At 47.1% G+C, this 26670-nt stretch overlaps 1 protein-coding gene across 1 annotated transcript in view; it reads left to right on the plus strand.

Annotated features, from left to right (window-relative positions):
• Window positions 1-26417, plus strand: part of SNRPD1 (small nuclear ribonucleoprotein D1 polypeptide) — a 69663-nt gene extending 43246 nt beyond the window's left edge. The window contains exon 4 of the mRNA XM_056520229.1: window positions 26197-26417. Within this exon, the coding sequence (XP_056376204.1) occupies window positions 26197-26273 (77 nt within the window). The 3' untranslated portion in view covers window positions 26274-26417. The remainder of the gene's footprint in view (window positions 1-26196) is intronic.
• The last annotated feature ends 253 nt before the right edge of the window (window positions 26418-26670 follow it).

Below are 26670 nucleotides of genomic sequence, written 5' to 3' on the forward strand. Positions count from 1 at the left end.
CGTGGGTTACATTATAAATGCATATACATACAGTGGTCCCTTAACATACGATGGTAATTCGTTCCAAACGAGCCATCGTTTACATTGCACGAATCCCTCAACATACGATGGATTCGTCAAAGTATAGGAAGCTGCACTCACCTGTCCCCGCTGCTCGAGATGGTGTCCCCGCCGCTCCCGATGGTGACCCGGGTCCTCCGCTGTCTTCTCCGGTCCTCCGCTATCTTCCGCAAGGCCTTACTGGGCCTGCGTAGCGACGTCATTATGCCGCTGCGTACACCATTCCTATTGGATGACGTGCGCAGCAGCGTATTGACGTCATCGGAGAGGGCAGAGACGACACCGGAAGACCAGCGCTGGACCTGGAGGGCACCCCGGAGCATCGTGGAGGGGTAAGTGATACTTACAGCACCACACAGGGAACATTAAGCTGCTATCCGGCGGCAGCTTAAGCATTTTGCGCTGCCGGATAGCACTTAATGCGATGGCCATAAAAAAAATCTTTGTATGTCGATGCTGACATCGACATGCGATGGCCTCTGAGAGGCCATCGTATGTCGCTTTGATCATATGTCGGGGCCATCGTAGGTCGGGGGTCACTGTACTGTGGGGGGTATATATTTTTGTGCTGACGGGGGTCACATAAATGCGCCGGCGGGGGGTATATATTAAGACTTGCATATAATTATAAATGCGCTATATATCTTGCCCCCCCCACAGCGCTTTCAATATACATTGTTCATTTTAAAAACCCTGCAGGGAGCCCTGAATGGTTCTTCAGTACCAGCCATTCAGAGCACCCGCGGGGAATTTAAAAATAAAAGTAAAATACATCGGTGATCGCAGGGTTGCGGAGCATGCCGCCCGCTCCCCTGCTTAATAACTTCTGATCGGGTCTCAGAAGTGAGACCCAGTGCGATCAATCCCTCAGCCCCTGTTACGACACTCCCTGACAGGTAGAAGAAGCCGCCGCTTGGAATGATCCCCTTCTCCAGGAACGCAGGTTGGTTCCAGCCGACCGTCCCAACTCCCGACCGGAGAATACGAACGTGTCCGCTCCCGATCAGCAAATCAGTCAAACTCCTTCCATAGCTAGAAATAATGAAAGCGCTGTCCCAATAATTCCCCCCACAAATGAGACCAGCTCAGTCTTGAGGGTCAAACAGACCGTTAGTCTGTGGATGATAAGGTGAGCTAAGCAGTGGTTTAATGCCGCACACCTTCCACAGTTGTTGGGTGAGCACAGCGGTAAATTGGGTTCCCTGGTCAGAGAGAATCTCCTTAGGGAACCCAACCCTGGTAAAAGTCCTAACCAGGGCATCAGCAACTGTCTCTGCCTCTATATTAGACAGCGCTACTGCCTCTGGGTTAGCGGGTGGTGTAGTCCACCACGGTGAGAATATATTTCTTACCGGATGGACTAGCCCGGGCCAGTGGACCTACAATGTCAACGGCTATGCGGGCAGAGGGCTCCCCAATGATAGGCATAGACCAGGGATGTGGAAATCCTATAGCCCGACGCCCGGGGCAAGTAGTTTTGGGCGCCGGGCAGGTGAATTGTTTATAGATTTAGCCCTCGGGCTAGCAGGGACAGACAGACTTCCCCCTTATTTTTCTTTAATGTCGGTGTGAGGTGCAGGAGCCGATGGAAGTCTCCACCTCACACCAGCACTCAGAGTGTAGGGGGGGGCGGCGGCCTCCAGCTGACTGCAGAGCCCCTTTATCTCCCCTCCCGGAGGATGGACGGAGCTCAGAAGACACAGCAGGGTGAGAGGAAGGATGTAGACAGCTCCGTGCATAGCTCCATCCCCCGCACACAGCTCCCCCCTCCCCCTCCCCTGCTCTGTCTAGACAGGACCTAATCCACCACGGGGAGGTTGCTTGTTTGCACGGGGAAAACATAGAGCAGGGGGGTGAGGGGGAGGACGGAAATCTCACCTCTCACCGGCCGGGACTACAGCTCTGATGTCCACTCATGGCGGCTTAGGTGAGGAGGCCAAGAATACAGGCGGCGGCAGGAAGGGTGGTTGTATATGTAGGGTGTGAGTGGATGTGTGATGTGTGTATGTAATGTATGATGTGTGCATATGTATGGTGTATATCAGTGTTTCCCAACCAGGGTGCCTCCAGCTGTTGCAAAACTACAACTCCCAGCATGCCCTGGGCATGCTGGGAGTTGTAGTTTTGCAACAGCTGGAGGCACCCTGGTTGGGAAACACTGGTGGATATGTATGGTGTGAGTGTGTGTGTATGATGTCTGTGTGATGTGTATGTAATGTATGATGTGTGTGTATGTGATGTATGATGTGGGGTGGGCAGTGGCGGGTGTATGTATGGTGTGAGTGTATGTGTGTATGTAATGTATGATATGGGGGCAGTGGCGGGGGGGTGTGTATGTATGATATGGGGGCAGTGGCTGATGCATGTATGATATGTGTATGCATGAATGTTTTGTATAGGAGCGGACTGTCACGTCGGGCATTAGGGCAGTTGGGCCATCTTATTTTATTTATTTTTAGTGGCACCCGCACTGAATTGCACCCCCAGAATCCCGCCCCCTTGATACTCACCCGCCAACCAAGAGCCCCACGGATGCACGCAAACACGCCCGAACCAAAACTACAACTCCCAGCATGTTGCACCATAACTTAAACTGTAGAACTATAAAGTGTAACATGCTGGGAGTTGTAGTTTTGGTTCGGGTCAGCTGCAGAGCTATAGGCTGCATCAGGGCATGCTGGGTGTTGTAGTTACTAACTGCAATTCCCAGTATTCCTTGACACAGCCTATGGCTCTGCAGCTGACGCAAACCAAAACTACAACTCCCAGCATGTTACACAATAACCTTAACTGTACTATACAGTGCAACATGCTGCAACACCCACACAGCCATAGGCTGTATCAGGGCATGCTGGGTGTTGTAGTTATCTAGTAACTAAATGCAACTTCCAGCATTTTCTGACACAAAATGCAGCACATAAACTGGAGAAGCAGAACCTCCCCCCAGTAACACATAAGTCTCTACTTAGACGTAAAAATAGTGATTAAAATATTTTAAAAGGTGCGTATATATGTGAATAAGCCCCTTTCCTAATAAATGTTTCAAATTTTCTTTATTTTTGTACATTATTTTTAAACATAAGTGGTATCGCTGCATGTGGAAATGTCCAGACTATTAAAATATGATGTTAATTAAACCGTACGGTGAACGGTGTAAATGTAAATAATAGTCCGGAATTGCTAATTTTTGGTCACTTCGTATGAGATTTTTTATAAGGTGATCAAAAAGTTACATCTAGACTTATCTGGGCTCGGGTGTAAGAGGATCTACAGCTCTCCCGCCGCTAATAGTCTGGCATACTGCGATCGCCTATTAACCCATTAGATCACCGCTGTCAGCAGTGTCTAAAGGGATCTTATATCCATCCCTGGTGGTCTAGTGGGGGGGATCAGACTATTTTGGTTGAAATTATTTCATCAACCAGGACAAGTGGATTTTCTTGAGGGACAAGTAGATTGTGTTCCGCTTTAGTCCCTTGGACAAGTAGTTTTTTTTTTTTTTTAATTTCCACACCCCTGATAGACATAAGCCTAGCTCTCCTACCTGTTGACAAGTGTCACACGTACTACAATATATCTGCACAGCCTGAAATTTGGCCAAAAGAAGTTCTGCAGGATCCTATAGGCTGTGCGGCGGGATCCTAGATGTCCAGCTAGCAGAACATCATGCCCTATCCGCAGAATCTCCTGACGGTATTTTGCAGGTACTACCAGCTGTCGATTCGGCGGAGGGGCAACACTCTTTGGGGAAGGCCTAGGGATCCTATATAACCTGTCCCCTACACACTCATACCGCTCCCCATCTACTCCTTCTCCAGTATCTGCCCTGTCTCTGTACTTCTGGAGCGTCGGATCTGCTTGGATTTCCCTCCCAAACTCCTCCGGGGAATCCCAGCTAACAAAGGTCAGTTCTAGGTTACCAGTCGGGGAATCGGGTCTTTCCTGGTTCCAGCAGCATGGGTCTGAGCACAGGTAGTCACATCCGCAGGTCCCATTGGAGCATAAGCGGAAACCAAAGGGGCCAAGTGATTCCCGAGCAAAACATCGGCTGGTAAGTCTTTCATGACCCCCACATTCACATGTCCAGAGCCCGCTCCCCAATCCAAATGAACCCGGGCAACAGGTAGACGGAACACGGCGCCTCCTGCTACCGTATTTCCAGTATGTTGGTGTGCCGAAACCAGGTTCTTTAGACGGAGGGTTATAGTGGCTCCGGTGTCTCTCGGACCAGTGACTATTTTGCCATTCAGTTTAACGGTCCACCTGTGCTGTTGATGGTTATCTTGCTGGGCTGCTTGTACTGGGTCCGCCTCATGTAGTATACCCCAAACTTCCTCCTGCTCAAGACAGTGAGCGGAGAATTGGGGTGGCTGCTGATTTCCGCCGGCTGGTCTTCTCCATGACTGGGCTTGGTTGGAATTGCTCAACAGGCACTCTGGTCTCTTGTTCCCCAATAGTTTGCACCCATAGCACTGGATAGGCTGGGAGTAATCCCGGGCGTTTAATCTGGCTGGTTGAACATAATTGTTCGCTGGTGGCATCGTGGGGATGCCTTGCGCTGGGGGGTGATACACAGTAGAGGTTGGAGGTGCTGCTGGTTTGTACTCCACTCAGGTAGGGACCTTGGTTGTTGCCTGGTCCAGCTACCATACATCTGTGTACTCATCAGCCAGACGAGCAGCTTGGGGTAAGGTAGCGTGTTTGCGGTCCCTAACCCACTCTCGGACTCCTGCAGGTAAACGATCAAAGCAGTGCTCCAACAAAAAACACTTGTAGCACCTCTTCCCCAGTTACCGCATGTATCAATAAAACAAAGATTCATCCATTTCGGTTGTGGACAGCACTGTAATTTCCCTACCTTTTTTGCAATGGTTGGTGCAACAAACCTGCTTCCATATTCCCACGCTGTTGCGAGGGCGGGTCTAGCTGCAGTCCAAAGTGAATTATCCACGCAACCATCCGAAAGGATTTTCTACACATACCCTTACGAGCGTTGTGCCTCTAATCAGCACAACTGTATCCAGTGAGTCTCTCTGCTTTTGGGGCCCATCCGGATTAATACTGTTCTTCAGTGGAGCGCTGTGTCTCTCTTCTCCAGTTACCGCTTGGCACCCTGCCATCCAGTGGGCTGTGGTGCGGTGTAGTCTGCATGACCACTCCACATAGGAATAGCCAGCTTGTTTTTTAGTGTCCCGGAACACTGCCTTTCAAAATCTGCCAGGAACTCGTCAATCTCTCCTTCTGATTCAACAAAATTTTTAAATGCAGCAAAGGGTACCTTCCGCCTTCCAATATTGTTGGGTACCTCTGCTGCTGCGGCTCCTCTTCCCTGGGGCACCTGCTGTGCTGCTACTGCTGCTTGCACCTGCACTACAATATCTGCTGCAGGGTTGGGGCCAAAGTGTGCCAGCCTTATCTGGACTGCCCGGTTAAATTGTACCTCCTCGGGTGTTAAATCCAGTATGCCAGGCACATTCGCTCTCTCCATTCCCTGTGCCGCATCCATTTCCAATAATAATATGGCAATAATCTCTCTTCTTGAGATTACTCACTGATCGTCCTCTGCGTTCCAATATATCTTTAAGGGTAGCCCGCCTTAATTCTCCATACTGTATTTCCATCCTGGGATGTGTAGCTGGCCTTCTGTGCGATGGGATTCGTCCCGCCGTTTGCCACCAATTGTTACGACACTCCCCGGCAGGTAGAGGAAGCCGCCGCTTGGAATGATCCCCTTCTCCAGGAACACAGGTTGGTTCCAGCAGACCGTCCAACTCCCGACCGGAGGATACAAACGCAGCCGCTCCCGATCAGCAAATCAGTCGAACTCCTTCCATAGCTAGAAATAACAAAAGCGCTGTCCCAATAGTAATCCCCCCCCCCAAACGAGACCAGCTCAGTCTTGAGGGTCAAACAGGAATGAATTTAATGGGGCTACCTGCCCGGTATTTATGCAGCTCTCACCAGGTGGACTCTCCCCTAGGGGACCTGATGGAAGACTAAAACATAGTGGACAGCCAATCGCAGTGGCTTCAACATAAGCCCTTCCCACTTTACCCATACTTCCCTCCTCTCTATCCTCCAGACAACTGGGAAGAAATCAAATTATCTCCCAGGACAGAGACAATTTCCATCCCAGAACACAAGAAGAAAACACATTGAAACATATAAAGGACGAAATAGAAGGTGGGCGGCAGCTTCCAGTGGTGTTTGGTAGATAAAGGGTCCGTTTTTAGTTCCATAGGATTTGTACCGAACACTGATTTTTTCCTCTGGTCCCAAAAACGGCCGCCGCCTCGTGGTCGGCGAACGACAAACACCCGTACGAATGGAATGGAGAGGTGTCTGCGGTTAACCACAACGTTCTAATTGGGGCCAAGAGGGTAACCAGCAGATGGATCCGTCATAACCCCCATCATGGAACGGTCTGTTTCATGATGGGGGTAGTAGTACAAACACTAATGTAATCTCCCCAGCCACCAGCAGACTCCTGCAGTGGGGAATTACTACTCCCATCATGGAAACAAGTCTGTTCCTTGATGGGGGTAGTAGTAGTCCCTCAGCACTGCAGGAGTCTGCTGATGTCACCTCTACTGAGCAAGTAAAATCTATAAGCTAGGGTTGAGCTGGAGTAAATTATACAGCATTTTTTGATGGTGTGTCCGACTTTTTTGCGACGGTCACATGTTATAAATCAGACTACTGAAATTCAATTTTCAAAACTTGCTTACATAAGCCAAACTGAAAATACTTGCTCTTCTCGCTCTGCAGGTCGCACAAAAATAGTGTCGCACAGGAGACATTTGAGACAATTATAAGCAAGAAAAATGGAGTCAATCCTTTTATAAATGTCTCCTTTGTGTTGAATCTGAAAAAAGCAAAAGAGGGAAGACCGGCGGGAAGGCGCCTAGTGTGATACCGTTGATGACAGGTGAGGGGGGGGTTAGTAGGAGAGTAGGTAATGGATGCTCTCCTTGAGCGAGCAAAAAACTCGCATATAGACCCACAGTGGGGTTAGTGGTATAGATGATGGTCCACCGGATGCAGCTGCTAAGCCCAGGGTACAGGACAGGACTAGCCAGTCCTGGAGAGATATGCAGTAGAGAGGAAGAAAAAACCCTTTCAAAGGGCGCTGCTGTTGTCCTCGTGAGATGACGATAAGAAGCCCAAGGCAGAAATATTTTGCAAGGTATAGCTTCTTTATTGGTGCAGAATCATAGCAAGCAGGGATACAGACAGGATAACATGTTTCGGGGGACAGCGCCCCCTTCAGATCAGTGCGCACTGATCTGAAGGGGGCGCTGTCCCCCGAAACGAGTTATCCTGTCTGTATTCCTGCTTGCTATGATTCTGCACCAATAAAGAAGCTATACCTTGCAAAATATATCTGCCTTGGGCTTCTTATCGTCATCTCACCAGGACAACAGCAGCACCCTTTGAAAGGGTTTTTTCTTCCACTCCATTGTGTTGAGATCTTTAAATCTTAACCATGTTAGTTGAGATTTAAAGATCTCAAGTATTTGCTTCTCTCAAAACTTCTGTCCATTGTCTTTGTAAAATTGTCAACAGACCATTGTCTGACATGGTTTCTTTTTACATGAATGCAAACATTCAGAGGAATACACATTTTTAGATATACTGTGATCTTTCAATTAACTCTACTTAGGCCTACTTACTTGGGGCCTTCTGAGAATTCATACAACATTGCCATGTTTTATCTTTCAGCGATCTATCTTTCATCTATTTATCTATCCATCTCTTTCATCTAGTCAATAAAAAAAAAAAACAGGTTTGGGCAGCACTGGAAAAAAAAGTTGATGGGTGCTAGCTATGATGGACAAGGTCTCAATGTAGAAAGTCACAAAATGTAGATTGAAAAAAAAAAAAATAGCAGCACACAGATACTTGTGGCGTTTATTCACCCAACAGAGGCGACGTTTCGGTTGCCTCTCAGCCATTGTCAAGCAGAAAGTGCTTTAAAGTGCATAGTATATATAGTATACAGAGTGAAATAATTTACAGTGTAGTAACCAATAAATAATAAAATACGGTCATCTTGCATAAGATTGCATTGTGGGGTTCAGAATTCACACATAGATACCAGTAAGGAACCGGCATTATGCAAATATAGAAAAACAGTAATACCAAATTAAAAACATGACTGTGTAGAACTTACAGTAAGTGCACTTATGAGATCTATTGATTAGTCCTGGATGCTTCCGTGTCCAAGTGGGGGCGGTCGCGGCGTGCGTGTCACTGGGTTCATCCTCGGGGAAATGCTCTGCCGACTGTCACGTCGAGAACAGCTAGGATTTCCGGCAAACCTTCGCTGGTATAACTTATCACAAAGTGCAGACTGTAGTATCGATCTGGATCTACCAGTGCATCATGGAAAGTGGGGACGCTCACCTGCATCGAGCGGCCCTTCCCATATTTTGCTGGGGCAAGATGAAGTTTCTGTCCCTGCATTACGGGAATACTGGCATGGTGTTACCCCACCCATTTTACCTGACTGGGAATGCCTGCCCAGTACGCTTGTCGTCTTGGTGGCATCCACTGTTCCATCGTTGCATGAAAAGAGGTCCATAAATAGAGCGTCGATCTTGTATTTAGGGTATCATGTAGTTTACGAGGAGAATATTTTCTGTCCTGGACATCAATAGACGGCAGACAGCGCTCCTACAGGTAGTCACCAGGCTTCACGCTTCACGCACCCTGCAAATCCATGTCCCCCTAAAACGCACAACACCAGGGGTGAAAAGTGACCCAAAAAGTAATAGCAGAGTGATAAAAAAAAAGTATATATAACTCCTATATAAAGGAGCCAGGGGCAGAGAACCGTTTCAGGATATTTACAGCATGGGTATGCTACAAGTTACAAATCTTATGGTTAATCTTAACTGGATTTATACCCTCCAGGCTTTAAAACCTGGAGGGTTGAATGTGGAGTTTAAGTTCTCCTTTTCAGGTGACTCACCCTGTCTCCACCTTTTTTCGGGGGGGGGGGGGGGGGGGGACATGGTCTATCAACATGAAACGGAGATCTTTTTCCATATGTCCCTGTTTGCTAAAATGTTTAACCACAGGGAGATCTTGTTTGTTCTTTCTTATGGTGTAGCGGTCATTAATGCGGGTCTTAGAGTCCCATGTGGTCTTCTCCCCCCCCCCCACATAAATTAATTTGCAGGGGCACCACAGGACATACACCACATCAGATGAGTTACAAGTCAAATAATGTTTGATCCTGTGTCTGACCCTTGTCCCCAGATGCACATCGGGGGACAGTTAACACAGGATCTGCACGGGAAAGATCCAGAATTCCAAGAAGTACTATAACTGTGGCTGGGACCAGGAGTGTATACATCTGTTTTTACTAGTCGATCTTTGAGGTTACCTGATCTCCGATAGGCCATCATCGGAGGATTTTTTAATTCATCCACCCCCTTGAAACCGTCATGCAGGATGTTCCAGTGCTTATGAAAAACAGCCTGCCCGAGAATTCTGAGAAGGTGGAGACAAAAGTGATCCTAGGTGGTTTGTCTTTATTCAGTGTTGTGGTGGCAAATATGTTTTTCTTTAATACAGCATTTTTGCTCGACAGCAATTTTTTAGAGTAACCTTGCTCTAGAAAGTTGGATACCATCTTATCCAGGGCGGGTTCCAGGTCAGCTTACTATTCTTTGCCTGTAGCATTTGGCTAGCGGGCAAAGAGCGTAGCATAGGTTTGGGATGATGACTATCATATCGGAATTTGCATCTGTAGGCTTAACATACAGATCAGTAGTTAAATGGCAGCCCTCAATCTGTACCAAAGTATCAAGAAACTGTACCGATTTTGGGGAATACGTCATGGTGAACTTCATGTTTTGGATGCAAACTATTCAACTATTCGTGGAACACCAGTAAATGTCTCTCCTCCCACCCAGAGGAGGAATACGTAATTAATGTATCTCCACCACTCCAGCACATGGCTGAAGTGGTGGGACACATAAACACCTCCCTCCTCCAGGTGGGATACTAACACATTTGCATAGGTGGGCACCACGTTCATTCCCATAGCTGTTCCTTCACATTGTACATAAAATTGTTCATTAAACTTGAAATAGTTCTTCTGAAGTACCAGATTTAACAACTCAAGCAAAATCTTTTATCTAGCTTTCATCTACCGTATTTATCAGCGTATAACGTGCACTTTTAAAACTTAAATTTAAGGCAAAAAGCCTGCCTGCGTGTTATACGCTGATAAATCTTCTGGTCACTGATCTAAAGCGGCTGCTTGTTAAGTATTACTTTAAATAGGTGACCAGCTGCATCTCCTCCCCACTCTGGAAAACTGTCACTTGTTTTCTCCCGCACTATCTACAGGTACTGGTGGATAGTGCGGGAGACGCTGATTAAAATGAGCCCTACCTTGTCCGGATCTGCCCTACCTTTTAATCGGCGTCTCCCGCACTATCCACCAGTACCTGTGGATAGTGCAGGAGAAAACAAGTGACAGTTTTACTTTTCATTTTCCCTACCTCCCCCTCCCTCATCATTCCCGCTTTTCATAGTCATGTTTATTTTCCTTACCTGGCTGCGCTTCGTCAGGTCAGGCGGGCTGCGGTGAGTGAAGCAGATGAGTGACGTCCTCTGCCGGCTTCTCTGTGCGGCATCAGTTACGTCCCTTTTCATTTCCTGTAGTTGCTGCCGAAAAGTGACATACCTGATGCCGCGCAGAGGACGTCACTCATCTGCTTCACTGACGCCGCAGCCTGCAAAATAGCCGAAGCGCAGCCAGGTAAGGAAAGGGGAAGAGTGGTCATCAACCTGTTGACCTCCAGATGTTGAAAAACTATAACTCCCAGCATGCCCGGAAAGCCGTTGGCTGTCCGGGCATGCTGGGAGTTGTAGTTTTGCAACATCTGGAGGTCTGCAGGTTGAAGACCACTTGCATAGGAGGAACATGATGGGGGGGTGGGACGATAATGAGAAGGGGAAATGATGAGGGATGGGGGGGCATGATGAGAAAGGGAAAGGATTTTGGGGGAGGCGTAATGTCTCTATGGCTAGTGGTGGTCTATGATGGGGAAATGAGACATGGGGGTGGAGATGAGAGGGGTAAATGTGGCCCAGGGACTGATAAATGGGAAGGAATGATGTGGCACTGGAGGGGACAGGACCATACTGAGGTGCAAAAGAAAACGAAGTTGGGGGGGGATGATGTGGCATTTAGTCAGTCATTTATTTTACATTTATTTATTTTTACTTAAATTTCCCTGTTAAAATGGGGGTGCGTGTTATACGCCAATGCGTGTTAAATGCCGATAAATATGGTATCTTTCATATTCCAACATCTGATTGTGTTGGTACCAAATAGCCCAACAGTTTATAGAATTCTACTGTGCTGGATAAGGGTTACTGGACAGGTAAGGCTGGGTTTCCTCTTGGTAGGTTTATTTATTTTATTTTAAAAAAATTAATTTTTTTTTTTTTTTTAAGCCTAAGCCAGAGGTAGATCCAGCAGAAAGTAATGTCCTTTTATTTCCCATACCTTTTTGAATACATTTCTGGCTTGGGCTCAAACTGCAGTGGTTTCCAAAAAAAAGTGGAAACCCAGCATAAGAAAGTTGAACAGAATCAGAAGTGTGAATTCTAGCGATGCACCCACATTTTGGCAGCTGAAAATGGTGCTTTTGGCATTTTACCGAAAATGGAGGTTGGTGAGGGGGGTGTCACCCTGTCCCACCCCTGTGGCTGTGCAATGTGTGCATCCTGTACCTGGATAATCTATTGGACTCACTGTGCACTGTATAGACTATATGTAGGGGACTATCTGAGCACAGCATGCCTTCTTGGGCAGGGTCTCAATATTCCATGCTAGGGGTTATGGCTAACGTCTCATTCCCATGCATATGTACATAACAGCTAGAACGTCTGCAGACCCTGCTGCTTATCCCCAACCAACTAGCCTTACTTCATCCACAAAGCAGTGGGTCAAAGCAACAGGGATGTCATGACTGTACCTTGTGACTAGATGCTTAGCTACCTCGTAGGAGGGAATAGAAAACTGGAGGAGAGCATCTGTTGCAGGACTTATTGCACAGCTACTGGCATGAGTGCATTCCCCATTCATCTGCACTCTAGTTGGCCATTTCTCTCATAAACACTCTGTATTAATATATTTTTGTATGCTGTATATACAGTGACCCCCGACATATGATGGCCCTGACATATGATCAAATCGACATACGATGGCCTCTCAGAGGCCATCGCATGTCTGTCAGCATCAACATACAATGCTTTTTTTTTTGTGCCCTTCGTCCAGCGCTGGTCCTCTGGTGTCTTCTCGGCCTTCTCCGGTGACGTCAATACGAAGCTGCGCACGCCGTCCCGTCATCCAATAGGAACGGTGTACGCTGCGACGTAATGACGTCGCTACGTAGGCCCAATAAGGCCTTGCGGAAGACCGCGAAGGACCGGAGAAGACCAGGAGAGCCCAGCGGAGGCCCGGGGACACCATCGGGTGCGGCGGGCCGTGGTCCGGAGCGGCGGGGACAGGTGAGTACAGCTTCCTATACTTTAAATTGCACGAATCCCTCAACATACAATGGATTTGACAAACGATGGCTCGTTTGGAACAAATTACCATCATATGTTAAGGGACCACTGTACAAGCAAATATTATGAACACGTTTGTATAGATGACACCGCTCCTGCTTTTTCCATAGATTGGAGGTGCATTCATCTTCTGTCATGATAGTTCTGTGGTCTCACAAATGTGGACCTCTAGATTGTTGTAGTTTTGGTTTGGATCAGTTGCAGAGCCATAAGCTGTGAGGGTATATTGGGAGTTGTAGTTGATAACTAAAACTCCCAGCATGTCCTGACACATCCTGTGGCTCTGCAGCACCACTAGAAGTTCATATTCTAAAAATGTTATAGAAAAACAATGGAGAACGATAGAGGACAACTTGTAGGCATCTGCTGAGGATCAGTTCAGGCTGTAAGAAGAGTTATCTTAATGATTGGAGCACAGAAGGATAAAGAAATGTCAAGCCCTTTCTGCACACATTCATAAATGGGCATACCATTTAAAGGAAACTTGCCTCCCGATTTTACCCTACATAACTTAGATGCACCATATAGTGTAAAAAAGTAGTTTTAAAACTGTCCTGTGCCCTATGTGAATCTGGTTCTGCCGCTTCCTCAGCTCTAATTATGCCTACTCATGTGTGATTGACAGCCCTGGCACAGCCTGACATCACAGTGCTGCCCACTGAAGTCTTGTGCGTGCCCAGAAGCAGACTGTCACTGGCAAAGAAGCATGACTGTGAAGAACACCTGAGTGTGCAAGCGAGCACTGAACAACTTGACTACCTCAGGATGCCACACATTCTGATTACTACTTACAGGAGGGGATGTTAGTGTAGGTCACCGGACCGTTTTGACTCCTTACATTTTACCTGCAATGTCACAGAAAAAAATATACATGGTAAAGTCATGAAGATTCTTTACATAAAAGTATCATTGATGTGGAAATCTTTTTGCCCGACTCCCTGGACACGCAGTTCCAGGCACAGAGCAGGCGAGTCTTTTAGGCATAAAGCCCTGCTTCGGGCAAGCAGAGCCAGGGCACCACTTGGGGACTCAGGACTCCCGCCACTTTGAACTCTGTGCGCATCATAAAGACTCACAAAGTTTAAAGATCCTGGGCACCAAACATGCAGAATATGGTTTCAGCTGTATGCACATCCTTTTGCATATACAGCTGAAACATAACTGGACAACCAGTCTTGCCTAATCACTAAACACCTATAGACCACAGCTGTATTCTGCAGCCTATAGCGAGCCATGCAGGACATCAGTGTTCTGGCATAGGCACATACTTCCATCAGGACCAAGGATGTGAAGGTCTCTTCTGCAAGCCGGGAGTTATAAGTTGTGGTGTGTTGTATTTATCGGCGTTTAACGCGCACTGGCGTCTTACACGCACCCCCATTTTTTAGTAGGGAAATGTAATTTAAAAACATAAGATAAGATAAATGCTATATCATCCCTCTAACTTTGATTTTGCCTTAACTTCAGTTTGGTCCCCCCTTCCAGTGCCACATCATTCCTCCCCTTTTATCAGCCCCTGTGCCCCATTTACACCCATCCCCCCCCCCCTTACCCTTTCATCATTCCCAACCTGTCTTATCATTCCCCCCCCCCCCCCCTTGTTTTTTTACATATATTCTTTTTCCCCATCTTCCTTACCTAGCCGCGCTCTGCAGGCCAGGTCCGGTGTCTGGTCTTGCGGCCTGCGGTCAGTGAAGCAGGATGAGTGACGTCCTCTGCCGGCTGCACAGCATCAGGGACGTCACTCATCATTCGCTGCAGCCGCCGCTGGTCAGTGTGGCTGCAGCTGTCTCGCAGCCCAGCCACCGTAGAATAGTCACAGCGGCGGCAGCATTTTAGAGTGACGTCCCTGATTCTGGGCAGTGGAGCTAGCAGAGGACATCACTCATCCTGCTTCACTGACCGCAGCAGACACCGGACTGATTTAAAGTGGCCGCGGCCAGGCTGCTAATCCTTAACAAGAAGCCGCTGCTGTGGCCACTTTAAATCAGTGACCAGAAGATTTATCGGCGTATAACACGCAGACCTTTTGTCTTGAATTTAAGTTTTAAAAGTGTGTGTTATACGCAAATAAATACGGTATTAAAAAAAATGTGTTTAATCAAATATCTTGTGGGCTTCTTACTACATAATATGGGGACCGATCTACCACCGGGGGCAAACAGATTTACTTAGGGGGTTCAATTGTATAAATGGATGCACTACCTGATGGGCTACATATTTATCTACAGGCTTGTCTACCTTGTGGGGAGCCCTACCTAATAGGGGTTGTGTCTGGGGCCCTGTCTACATATGGGAGGGAGCTCTACCTAATGGGGTTACAGAGCATGTACGGTAGCTACAATTTAAAACTCCCTAGCAAACTCTAGTGACCTTATGTACATACGGTTTTGGTTGAAATTATTTTGTGTACCAGGAAAAGTGGATTGTCATGAGGGACAAAGTAGATTGTGCTCCCATTTTAGTTCCTTGGGCAAGTTTTGTTTTTAATTTACACACACACACACACACACACACACACACACACACACACACACACACACACCTCAGAATACTGATCCTATAATCAATGCAACAAGAAAAAGCGTATATAGATTAAAAAAAAATGGATGGCAGGACGGCGTGCACACAGACTTTGCAGGGGATCCCGAATAGGATGCTCCGAAGCCCCAAGGTCAGGTAAGAGACCATCACGGGGCACCGTAAACACGGGGCAGCAGCTGAAGCAGTCTGCGCTGCCGGATAGCTGTTTATGCGATGGCCCAGACATACAAAAGCATCTTATGTTGATGCTGCCTTCAACATGCAATGGCCTCTGAGAGGCCAGGGCATGTTGAAATTATCGTAGGTCGGGGTGGGGGGGGGGGGGGGGGGTCACTGTATTCCAAAAAATACATCTAAAAGCACATAAAAAGCTGTAAATTACAAAACCAGTCCAAAGAGAACTATTCTGTATTAAAAAAAAATAATCACTTCGCTAACACAGTGCTTTATAAACACTAGCTCCAGCTCTTGCAAAACTACAACTCCCAGCATGCTTGAACAGCCATTTCTGAATCCTGAATGACAAAGACACTGATCAGACATTCAGTTGTCTGTAAAAGCTGAATGACTCACATAGTGAGAGCTATGTTGATTAGCATCCAGCTTTACTAGGAACAGATTGCAAATCACTGCACAGTATTTTCTATGCATACATTTTCTGACTGCCAGGCTACTCCCAGACTCGGAGCAGATGAGTCAACACAGTGAAGGAGAGAAGGACACTCCCCCTCCATAAGGAACAACAAAAAGAAAGTGAGCTACATATAAAGGCTATTTGTAAGGGATATATAGGTCCTAGACACATAGAAATATGTTCAGGATTAAGTATTGAGTAACACTTGTCGTTGTCCAAAAAAAAAACACTTTTTGGTAACCTCTCCACTGACAGTTTTCATAGACTGGTTCGCTTAGGACGACTTATGTCTTTTCCACCTTATGTGCTTTCTGGAAAGATGTATTTGTTGCATTATGTCATAATAAAATGTACTTTTTGATCTATATACGTTTTTTCTTGTATTGGATTTTGTGTGTAGTTTCAGTATTTTACTCACAATTCCCCTGTTCTGCTGCTTGCTCTGACATCCACTACTCAAGGTGCGTGTCTGAAGCAAGCACTAAGTCTGCCCTTACTCAACATTCATTCACTTCCCTCCGGTGTGTGGTGCTGGGTCTCTTCATTCAATCACTGCTCTGGAACCTCCTCCTCTGAGTCTGATACAGGACAAGTGAGCACTTCCTGGACTTTGTCCCAGCCTGTTCTTCAACTGGGACAAAGCTGGGAGGCTCCTAGAGACCCTTTTTGAGCCATGATTTCTATAATAAGGTTTATTTTATAAAGCTATATTAGAATCATGTTTTGCGAAGATGTACAACATATAACGTTTTTTTTCTCTCGGTCGCTCTTCATTGGGGGACACCTTACTGATGGGTATATGCTCCTGTCACTAGGAGGCACTGACACTAGAAAGAAAAGTCGGCTCCTCCCTGGCAGAATATACCCGCCCACCTGCAGTGAGGCAGCCAGTTTTAGCTAGTGTCACTTAGGAGGTAGACACACAGGTCTGGAGCTCTAGACCTGGTCTTTTTATTATTTTCTAGTAAGGGCTGTTTAGTTTTTTTTTTTTTTTTTTTTACTCCTTTTTATTTCCCTTTTTCAGGTGGGGGTTCAGGAGCATGGCGCTACCTGTTCCCCCATATGCGGCTAAGGGGCACGAGACATTGACGAAGATTCCAATGCACCATTAACCCCTTCCCGCCAATGGCCAGCGCCTGGGGTTGCACCATGGGTCCTACTCATCTTGGGCTGTAGCAGCATGACTTGATACAGGTGACTCAATAGCTGGCTGAAGACATCTTTGAGTATAAGAAGATGGGTGAGTATATGAAGGTGGAGTCCATGGGCGAGTATGTGTCCCCCCCCCCCCCCCCCATGGAAATTATGGGGTTAATTGGTTCCCATGTGTCTTTCTGGGCAGTTTATTGCAGGTCTTCGGCCTGTTTTAATAGGGTACAGGCTCTCACTTTTAGTCTCTCCTGTGTTTTTCCCAGGGCAGCCGCCGACCTTGCGGCAGCCCCCTGTACTTATTGAGCCAGTCGCAGCTCCCATCTCCTCCGGCGCTGTGTGGCCAGCAGGGACCATAATGGCGGCGGGTAGCTCCACCCCCCCCCCCCCCCTCACTTCACACTCACAGAGCGGGAACAGTCCTTCACTGTAAAGTCCCTCTGCCGGCGCTGCCTTCATAGCGCCGACAGGGGAGCATCTGTGCCTTCCTTACGGAGCTTAGCTTCGCCCCTCCTCCCCACAGTGAGCGCTCCGGTCTGGCACTCTGTAGAAGTCTTTGGTTCCACCAGGGATGTCAGAGGCTGTTTCCGGCCTCTGACTCCCTGGTTTGGTGCCGTGCCTTATGGCTGGCTGGATACTTCCCAGCCGGGCACCGCTGCTCTCCCTCCGGATGGACGGGGACTCGGAGCTTTGCTCCGCCCCCGTCCTTTCTGTTCATGTCGGGACAGTCTCGCTCTACCACAGCCTCACTGATGCCGGCGGCCGTGTCGCTTCGGCACTTCTCTCGGCCCTCCCTCTATTTTATAATAGTACGTGGGGTTCAATTCCCCACCCCGGCCGGTCGTCGTTTTGGAGCTGGGGGAGTGGTCACTGCTCCACCTAAACCCCCCCCCCCCCCCCCCCCCCCCAGGGTGAAAACCTCTCTACTGTGTGTAGACGGATGTGTGTGTGTGTATGTATATATGTGTGTGGGTATGCATGTGTGTATATATACTGATGTGTATACACCCTACTGCAGCCTTAGTGACCATGTGTGGGTTGTTTTATTCAGTCATAGTTACATAGTTAGTTACATAGTTAGTACGGTCGAAAAAAGACATATGTCCATCAAGTTCAACCAGGGAATTAAGGGGTAGGGGTGTGGCGCGATATTGGGGAAGGGATGGGATTTTATATTTCTTCATAAGCATTAATGTTATTTTGTTCCATGAATGTATCTAATCCTGTTTTAAAGCTGTTAATTGTTCCTGCTGTGACCAGTTCCTGAGGTAGACCGTTCCATAAATTCACAGTCCTCACGGTAAAGAAGGCGTGTCGCCCCTTGAGACTAAACTTTTTCTTCTCCAGACGGAGGGAGTGCCCCCTCGTCCTTTGGGGGGGTTTAACCTGGAACAGTTTTTCTCCATATTTTTTGTATGGGCCATTAATATACTTATATAGGTTTATCATATCCCCCCTTAAACGTCTCTTCTCAAGACTAAACAATTGTAACTCCTTTAATCGCTCCTCATAGCTAAGATGTTCCATGCCCCATATTAGTTTAGTCACGCGTCTCTGCACCCTTTCCAACTCCGCAGTGCCCCTTTTATGGACAGGTGCCCAAAACTGAACAGCATATTCCAGGTGAGGCCGTACCAATGCTTTATAAAGGGGGAGTATTATGTCCCTGTCCCTTGAGTCCATGCCTCTTTTGATACATGACAATATCCTGCCGGCTGTGGAAGCAGCAGCCTGACATTGCATGCTATTCTGTAGTCTGTGATCTACAAGTACACCCAGATCCTTCTCTACCAGTGACTCTGCCAGTTTAATCCCCCCTAAGACATACGATGCGTGCAGGTTATTAGTACCCAGATGCATAACTTTACATTTATCCACATTGAACCTCATTTGCCAAGTGGATGCCCAGACATTTAGTCTATCCAAGTCATCCTGTAACTTATGCACATCCTCTATAGACTGTACCGTGCTACAAAGCTTGGTGTCATCTGCAAAGATAGAAACAGAGCTGTTAATACCATCCTCTATATCATTGATAAATAAATTAAACAGCGGTCCCAGTACTGAACCTTGGGGTACACCACTAATAACCGGGGACCAATCAGAGTACGAATCATTGACCACCACTCTCTGGGTACGATCCATGAGCCAGTGTTCAATCCAGTTACAAACTAAAATTTCCAAACCCAAAGACCTTATCTTACCTGTCAGACATCTATGAGGGACAGTATCAAACGCTTTAGCAAAATCCAGAAACACTATATCCACAGCCATTCCTCTGTCAAGGCTCACCTGTGCATAAAAGCAAATTAGATTGGTTTGACAACTTCTATCCTTAGTAAACCCATGCTGGCTATCACTTATAATACAATTATCCCCTATGTATTCCTGTATGTAATCCCTTATAAGTCCTTCAAACAATTTACCTAGAATGCACATTAAACTTACCGGTGTATAGTTTCCTGGGGAAGACCTAGAGCCCTTTTTGTAGATTGGCACCACATTCGCCTTGCGCCAGTCCCTTGGCACAATACCAGACACCAGAGAATCTCTAAATATCATGAACAGGGGTACAGATATTACTGAACTTACCTCTCTAAGAACTCTTGGGTGTAGTCCATCCGGCCCTGGGGATTTGCTTACATTTATATCACTTAACTTGCCTTGTACCATCTCTACATTAAGCCAGTTCAGTACATTACATGATGTGTTACCAGCACTGACCTGGCCAATGTCGGCTCCTTTTTCCATAGTGTATACAGAACTAAAGAACCCATTCAGTAGCTCTGCTTTCTCTTGATCGCCTGTGACAACCTCCCCATTATCATTAAGGGGTCCTACATGCTCTGTCCTTGGTTTTTTTGCATTTATATATCTTAAAAAAAATCCTGGAGGATTACATACTTTACATTCTATAATGCAGCCTCACTTTGCCCGTTTGGTGTAGTTTGGCGCTCTCTTGTAGCCAATTTTAGTGTTGCACCCTAATTCTATTGAAGCCTTGGCTGGCCGACAATATCTGTTGTCGGCCCTGGGAATATCCCTGTGTGGCAGGGTTTCCTCCTGACATCTCTGTGCCAAGCAGTGGTCTCGCCTGTCTCATCTCCCAGCTGCTGCGTTGGCAGCTGGCACTCCAGTACACCTCTGCTGGTGCGAAGTGTCAAAAGGCATGACCGTACCCTACTAGGGACCCATACCTGTCAGTGGTCTGCATGGTTTCCTCTTCCACCTGTCACACATCTCTCAACCGATGTATTTGCACTTGTAGTTCCGGTACCTCACTGCTGTGCGAGGTGTTCGATGGAATGACTTCCTATCTGCTCTGGACCCATACCAGTAAGCCAGACAATGGTCTGCATAGTTTCCTCTGCCGCTTGTCACAAGTCTCATGGCTGAGGTCTCGGCGGCTGCAGTTCCGATGCCCCACTGCTGGGTGCGGTATATGGAGAACTGGCCCATCATGTCTTCAGGACTCATACCAGTAAGCCAGGTAGTGGTCTGCATGGTTTCCTCTGCCTTTTGACTCACGGCGGTTGTGTTCGTGGCAGCAGTTCCGATACCCCACTGCTGAGTGTGGTATATGGAGAACTGACCCGACGTGTTAAACTGGTAGTCACTGGTAGAGAAGGATCTGGGTGTACTTGTAGATCACAGACTACAGAATAGCATGCAATGTCAGGCTTCTGCTTCCAAAGCCAGCAGGATATTGTCATGTATCAAGAGGCATGGACTCAAGGGACAGGGACATAATACTCCCCCTTTATAAAGCATTGGTACGGCCTCACCTGGAATATGCTGTTCAGTTTTGGTCACCTGTCCATAAAAGGGACACTGTGGAGCTGGAAAAGGTGCAGAGACGCATGACTAAACTAATATGGGGCATGGGACATCTTGGCTATGAGGAGCGATTAAAGGAGTTACAATTGTTTAGTCTTGAGAAGAGACGTTTAACCCCTTAAGGACCGGGGGGTTTTGCATTTTTGTTTTTTGCTCCTTGCCTTTAAAAAATCATAACTCTATCAATTTTGGACCAAAAAATCCATATGATGGCTTATTTTTTGCGCCACCAATTCTACTTTGTAATTAGGTCAGTCATTTTGCCCAAAAATCTACGGTGAAACGGAAAAAAAAAATCATTGTGCGACAAAATTGAAGAGAAAACGCAGTTTTGTTACTTTTGGGGGCTTCCGTTTCTATGTAGTACATTTTTCGGTAAAAATGACGCCTTATCTTCCGTAGGTCCTTACGATTAAAATGATACCCTACTTATATAGGTTTGATTTTGTCGTACTTCTGGAAAAAATAACCACATGCAGCAAAATTAATACGTTTAAAATTGTCATCTTCTGATCCCTATAACTTTTTTTATTTTTCCGTGTATGGGGCGGTATGAGGGCTAATTTTTTGCACCGTGATCTGAAGTTTTTAACTGTACCATTTTTGCATTGATAGTGCATTTTTGGTCACTTTTTATATCATTTAAAAAGTGATCAATAATTCATATTTTGTACTTTGGAATTTTTTTGTGCGCACGCCATTGACCGAGTGGTTTAATTAATGATATATTTTTATAAATGGGACATTTCCGCACGCGGTGATACCATATGTTTAGTTTTATTTAGTTTTTTTTTGTTTTGTTTTTTTATGGGAAAAGGGGGTGATTCGGGGTTAAATGATATTCATTCACTTTTTTTTTCACTTTTTTTCACTTTTTTTTGCAGTGTTATAGGTCCCATAGGGACCTATAACACTGCACACACTGATCTTCATTGATCACTAGTTTCTCATAGGAAACCAGTGATCGATTCTGCAGCATGACTGCTCATGCCTTGTTCACTGAGCAGTCATTCGGCGATCGGATAGCGAGGAGGCAGGTAGGGGCCCTCCCGCTGTCCTGTAAGCTGTTCGGGATGCCGCGATTTCGCCGCGGCTATCCCGAATAGCCCACTGAGTTAACCGGCAGCTTTCACTTTCGTTTTTAGCCGCACGGCTCAGCTCTGAGCGCACGGCTAAAGGGTTAATAGTGCACGGCGACGCGATCGGCGCTATTAGCGGTGGGTCCCGGCTTCACTATGATGCCGGGCCCGCCGTGATATGATGCAGGGTTACCGTGTAACCCCACGTTATATCACGGGAGCAGGACCAAGGACGTACCAGGGGGGATATGATAAACGTATATAAGTATATTAATGGCCCATACAAAAATATGGAGAAAAACTGTTCCAGGTTAAACCCCCCCCCCCCAAAGGACAAGGGGGCACTCACTCTGTCTGGAGAAGAAAAAGTTTAGTCTCAAGGGACGACACGCCTTCTTTACCATGAGAAACCTACCTTAGGAACTGGTCACAGAAGGGAAAAATTAACAGCTTTAAAACAGGATTAGATACATTCCTGGAACAAAATAACATTAATGCTAATGAAGAAATATAAAATCCCATCCCTTCCCCAATATCGCGCCACACCCCTACCCTTCAATTCCCTGGTTGAACTTGATGGACATATGTCTTTTTTTCGACCGTACTAACTATGTAACTGTGTCTTCAGGACCCCTACCAGTAAGCCAGACAGTAGTCTGCATGGTTCCCCTACATCACCAGTCACACACTTCACGGCTGATGTATCTGCAACTGGAGTTCCGGTTCCTCACTACTGAGCAAGTTGCCGATGTTATGCGTAGTTGTCTTCTGTGGGTCCACACCAGTAAGCCAGAAAGTGTTCTGCATGGTTGCCTACACCGCCTGTCCTACATCAAACGGCTGGTATGTCTGCGTCTGGAATTCCAGTTCCTTACTGCTGGGCAAGGTATGGGATGAGGAGCTGTCTTCTGTGCATCCATGCCAGCAAGCCAGACAGTCGTCTGCATGACTCCTCCACAACCTGTCATACATCAAATGACTGTCTGCGCCTGAGGTCCCGGTTCCTCACTACTGTGCGCGGTGCAATCGGTATGCATAGTTGTCTTCTGTGGATCCATGCCAGTGAGCCAGACAGTGGTCTGCATGGTGGCCCACACAGTTTGTCATACTTTCAGCGGCTGATGTATGTGCAGTTTGAGTTCTGGTGCCTCACTCCTGGGTGTGGTGCCGATGAGATGCATCATTGTCTACTTTGGATACCAGTCAGCCAGACATTGGTCGGCATGGTTTTCTACACCGTCTGTCCTACATCACACAGCAGGTGTATCTGCTTCTGCATTTCCGGTTCCTCACTACTGTGTGAGGTGCCCGTCGGAGTGTTCCGTTCTCTATGGTGGACCCATACCACTAAGCCAGACAGTGGTCTGTATGGTTTCCTTCACTGCCGGTCATAAGTCTACCGATCGCTGTATCTGCGGCTAGTGTTTCGGAGCAAGGTGGCCATGAGGTGACTCGTCTTCGTGGTCCTATACCTGTGCACCAGGTTGTGGTCTGCACGGTTTCCTGCACCTCCTGTTACTTATCTCATGGCTGGTGTCTCTGCGTACTGGACTTCCGGTACCTCCCCACTATCGAGGTTTCATTGGATTCACTTGCTGTCCCCTAGGGACCCATACGGTAAGACAGACGTCTGCATTCTTCTGCCGACGGTCTCACGGCGGATGTTGTTGGCAGCTGGAGTTCCAGTGCCCCACTTTTGGGCGTGGTATCTGGAACTGACCCAGCGTGTCTCATGGACACTATATGGGATGTCAGGGACGCTTTCCACGGTCCCTCTGGTTCCCTCTTTCTTCAGGGGGCGGGGTTTCTTGGCCTCCCCGCCCTACCTCCTTCTGGTCACCTACCATGCATTGTCACCCTGTGGGCGGTAGTTCAACACTGCCTTAGTAGTTTACACGTGAGTCTCTGAGTTCTCGTGCCTTATCCGATGCACTACATTCTGTTTTACAGGGGTTTGCTGCCAAATCCCCCTCTGCATGCCTGCTACTCTGGCTACAGGCTGTTATCTCTCTCCATTGTTTCCGTGTGCTGGACCCGACGTGGCCACGGTCTCCTTACCACGGGGCCAGACGGTGTCTGCTTAGTGTCCTAATCTACCTGGTCATCTCCCTCATTCGGCTGCTACGGCAGCTGTAGTCCGGTGTCTCTTCCAGGTGCAGTTCTACAGTGTGTGCATGTGGGTTCTTAGGTCTTTCTTCCTTTTGCAGGAACAGCAGCATTGCACTGTGGGTCTGCTTCGGGCATTCCTCCCTTTTCGCTGCTCCCTTGGAGGTCTGCGGTTCTTTAGGGTCTACAGTCTTGGTACGTCACTTTTTTCCGTGGGATCTTCAGGTCTGTGTTCCTACATATGCTAGGACCGCTCATTGAGGCAGACCCCTCCTTCCGTTTTTCTCGGTGGGGTGCGCTTAGGGGTTTCCGGTGATCGTTCCCGCGATTCTGAGGAGGCTGTGCACCTCTGTTATGACATGGGGCCTTCCGGGGCGCCTGTCGGTTCAGCCCCTCCCTGTCCTTCCGGGTGTTCCCTTCTGGGGTGCCTGTCGGTCTCTGTCCGGCATGGCTCTCAACATGTCTTGATTTTGTTGCCCAGCTTCAGTGTACAGGGTTCTGGCCCCTCTTGGGACACAAGGTGGCTCCTCCACTCGGCAAGAGTTGCCGCCGAAGCCTGGGGTTTTTTCCTCCACCCACTTTTTGCATTCCTAGCACGCTTGCCAATCCCCTTTCCACAAGGGGTGCGGGGATCAGGGTGCTTGTTGTCGGTCCGTCATTGAGTTGTCGTCTCGACCTCCCTTGTTTTTCCTTCCTGGAGGGACTTTTTTTTTTTTTTTTCTCTCTGAGGTACGTTCAACAGTGCTTTTTACTGCCTCTGCTTTCTGTTCACTTTCACAGCCTAGTGCTCTCCCTGGAGGGGGTGTGTCCTTATCCTTTTGCATGTGTTAGGCGTACCGTGTTTACGCTGCGGTCATCTGGAGTGACCCGTCCTATGCCCAGACCCTGGGGGTCCAGCTGGGTTCTCATCGGTTCTCCCTCCATTCCCCTTCTGAAGGTTCTCCCTCATTCACCTTCTGACGGGATGTCCCTTAGGGCTGCTCAGGTTTCCTCTGTCCATTCTGGTCTATCACTGTTGGTCCCCTTATGGGGCCCTGTCTGGCACGGCTGCGGTGTGCCTTCTTTTCAGGCGGCTTTCCGATTCCATGAGCCTTGGTGATGTTTCAGGTCTTGTTCATTTGTAGCAGCCAGGGCCCCGATTCCTCCGCTATTCCACTCGTCGGACAGTATTTCTCTTCTGCACTCCTTCCATTCTTATGGCTGTCTTTCCGCCAGGGGAGTTTTTTTGTGGGCATAGTTTTCCCCTTTTTCCTAGGGTTTTCTTCTCTCTCTCTCTCTTTCTCTCGCTCTTTCTCGCTCTTTCTCGCTATTGGGAGACACCGCACCCACACATCTCTTCTTTTTCTGTTTTCTTGGGTTCTCCGGGATTCCTCTAGGGTCCTTAGGATGTACTTCCTTGTGGGCTTTGCAGGTGGGTGGGTATATCCTGCCAGGGAGGAGCAGACTTTTCTTTTTCTAGTGTCAGCGCCTCCTAGTGGCAGGAGCATATACCCATCAGTTAGGTGTCCCCCAATGAAGGCTACAAGAGATTTTACGGCGAGTACAAAAAAAAATCTCCTTGTTTCTGACTCTACCCATTTAACACCACAGCACATCTTCCCTGATCGCAGTCAGTGTATAAAGATCACTCACAGTGGATCACTGCATCTAAAAGTGTAAGAAATGTAGTTGCCGGTTAGCTCAGGGTAGGAAACACTTAAAATTTCTGAAGCCAGATTATATGAAAAACATGTATATTTAAATTACCTCTATTAAAAAAAACCTTAATCCTTCAGTACTTAACTTCCTCTGTAGTATACAACAGCTGATGAGTTGTTTTCAATATGACCACAGTGCTCTCTGCTGACACCTTTGTTTGTGTCAGGAACTATCCAGAGTAGAAGCAAATCCCTATAGCAAACTTCTCCTGCTCTGGACAGTTCCTGACATGGACAGAGGTATCAGCAGAAAGCACTGTGGTCAGACTGAAAAGAACTCTACTTCTTGTGTAGTATACAGCAGCTGAGAAGTACTGGAAGGATTTTTTTTTTTTGTTTTTTGTTTTGTTTTTTGTTTTATATAAAAGTAATTTACAAATCTGTTTAGCTTTCTGGAACCAGTTGATTTAAAAGGAATTGTTTTCCACCAGAGTACCCCTTTTAAATACAGCATGTTGTCATTTTTACATATTTTTGTTTCTTTTGAAACCAGTTGCTGGCCGTGGCAGAGGAAGAGGCCGTGGCAGAGGAAGAGGCCGTGGCAGAGGCAGAGGAGGACCAAGACGATAGTTTTAAGTAGGAAAGAAATGGACAAAAATAAAATTTTGTACAGATTTTTGTTAAATTTTAATAAAGTAATGGCCTTAGACTGTAAGCATCCAAACTTAAGTTTATGAAGCATTCATTTTTGAATAAAATTTGTTGAAAGCTAAACCATGCCTTTGTATTGCTATTTTATCTTGTTTTCCAATAGGAAATGTATTAGTTGTTGTTAGATTTTAACAGGATTAGCAAGTGTTATAACAACTTTGATTTTGTAAACATCCTACAACTCTAGGTTGTCTAACTTTGGACCAGGAAGTAATGGTCACCTGGTGAGCATTACAATAGCAGTAGTCAATAATTGGGTAGAAGTATATTAGCTTTCCTATTAAATAGGTTATACAGGGTTAGAATAAGAGCTGTG

This window comes from Hyla sarda, chromosome 5 (genome assembly GCF_029499605.1).
Source record: "Hyla sarda isolate aHylSar1 chromosome 5, aHylSar1.hap1, whole genome shotgun sequence".
In the NCBI taxonomy this organism is placed as follows: domain Eukaryota; kingdom Metazoa; phylum Chordata; class Amphibia; order Anura; family Hylidae; genus Hyla; species Hyla sarda.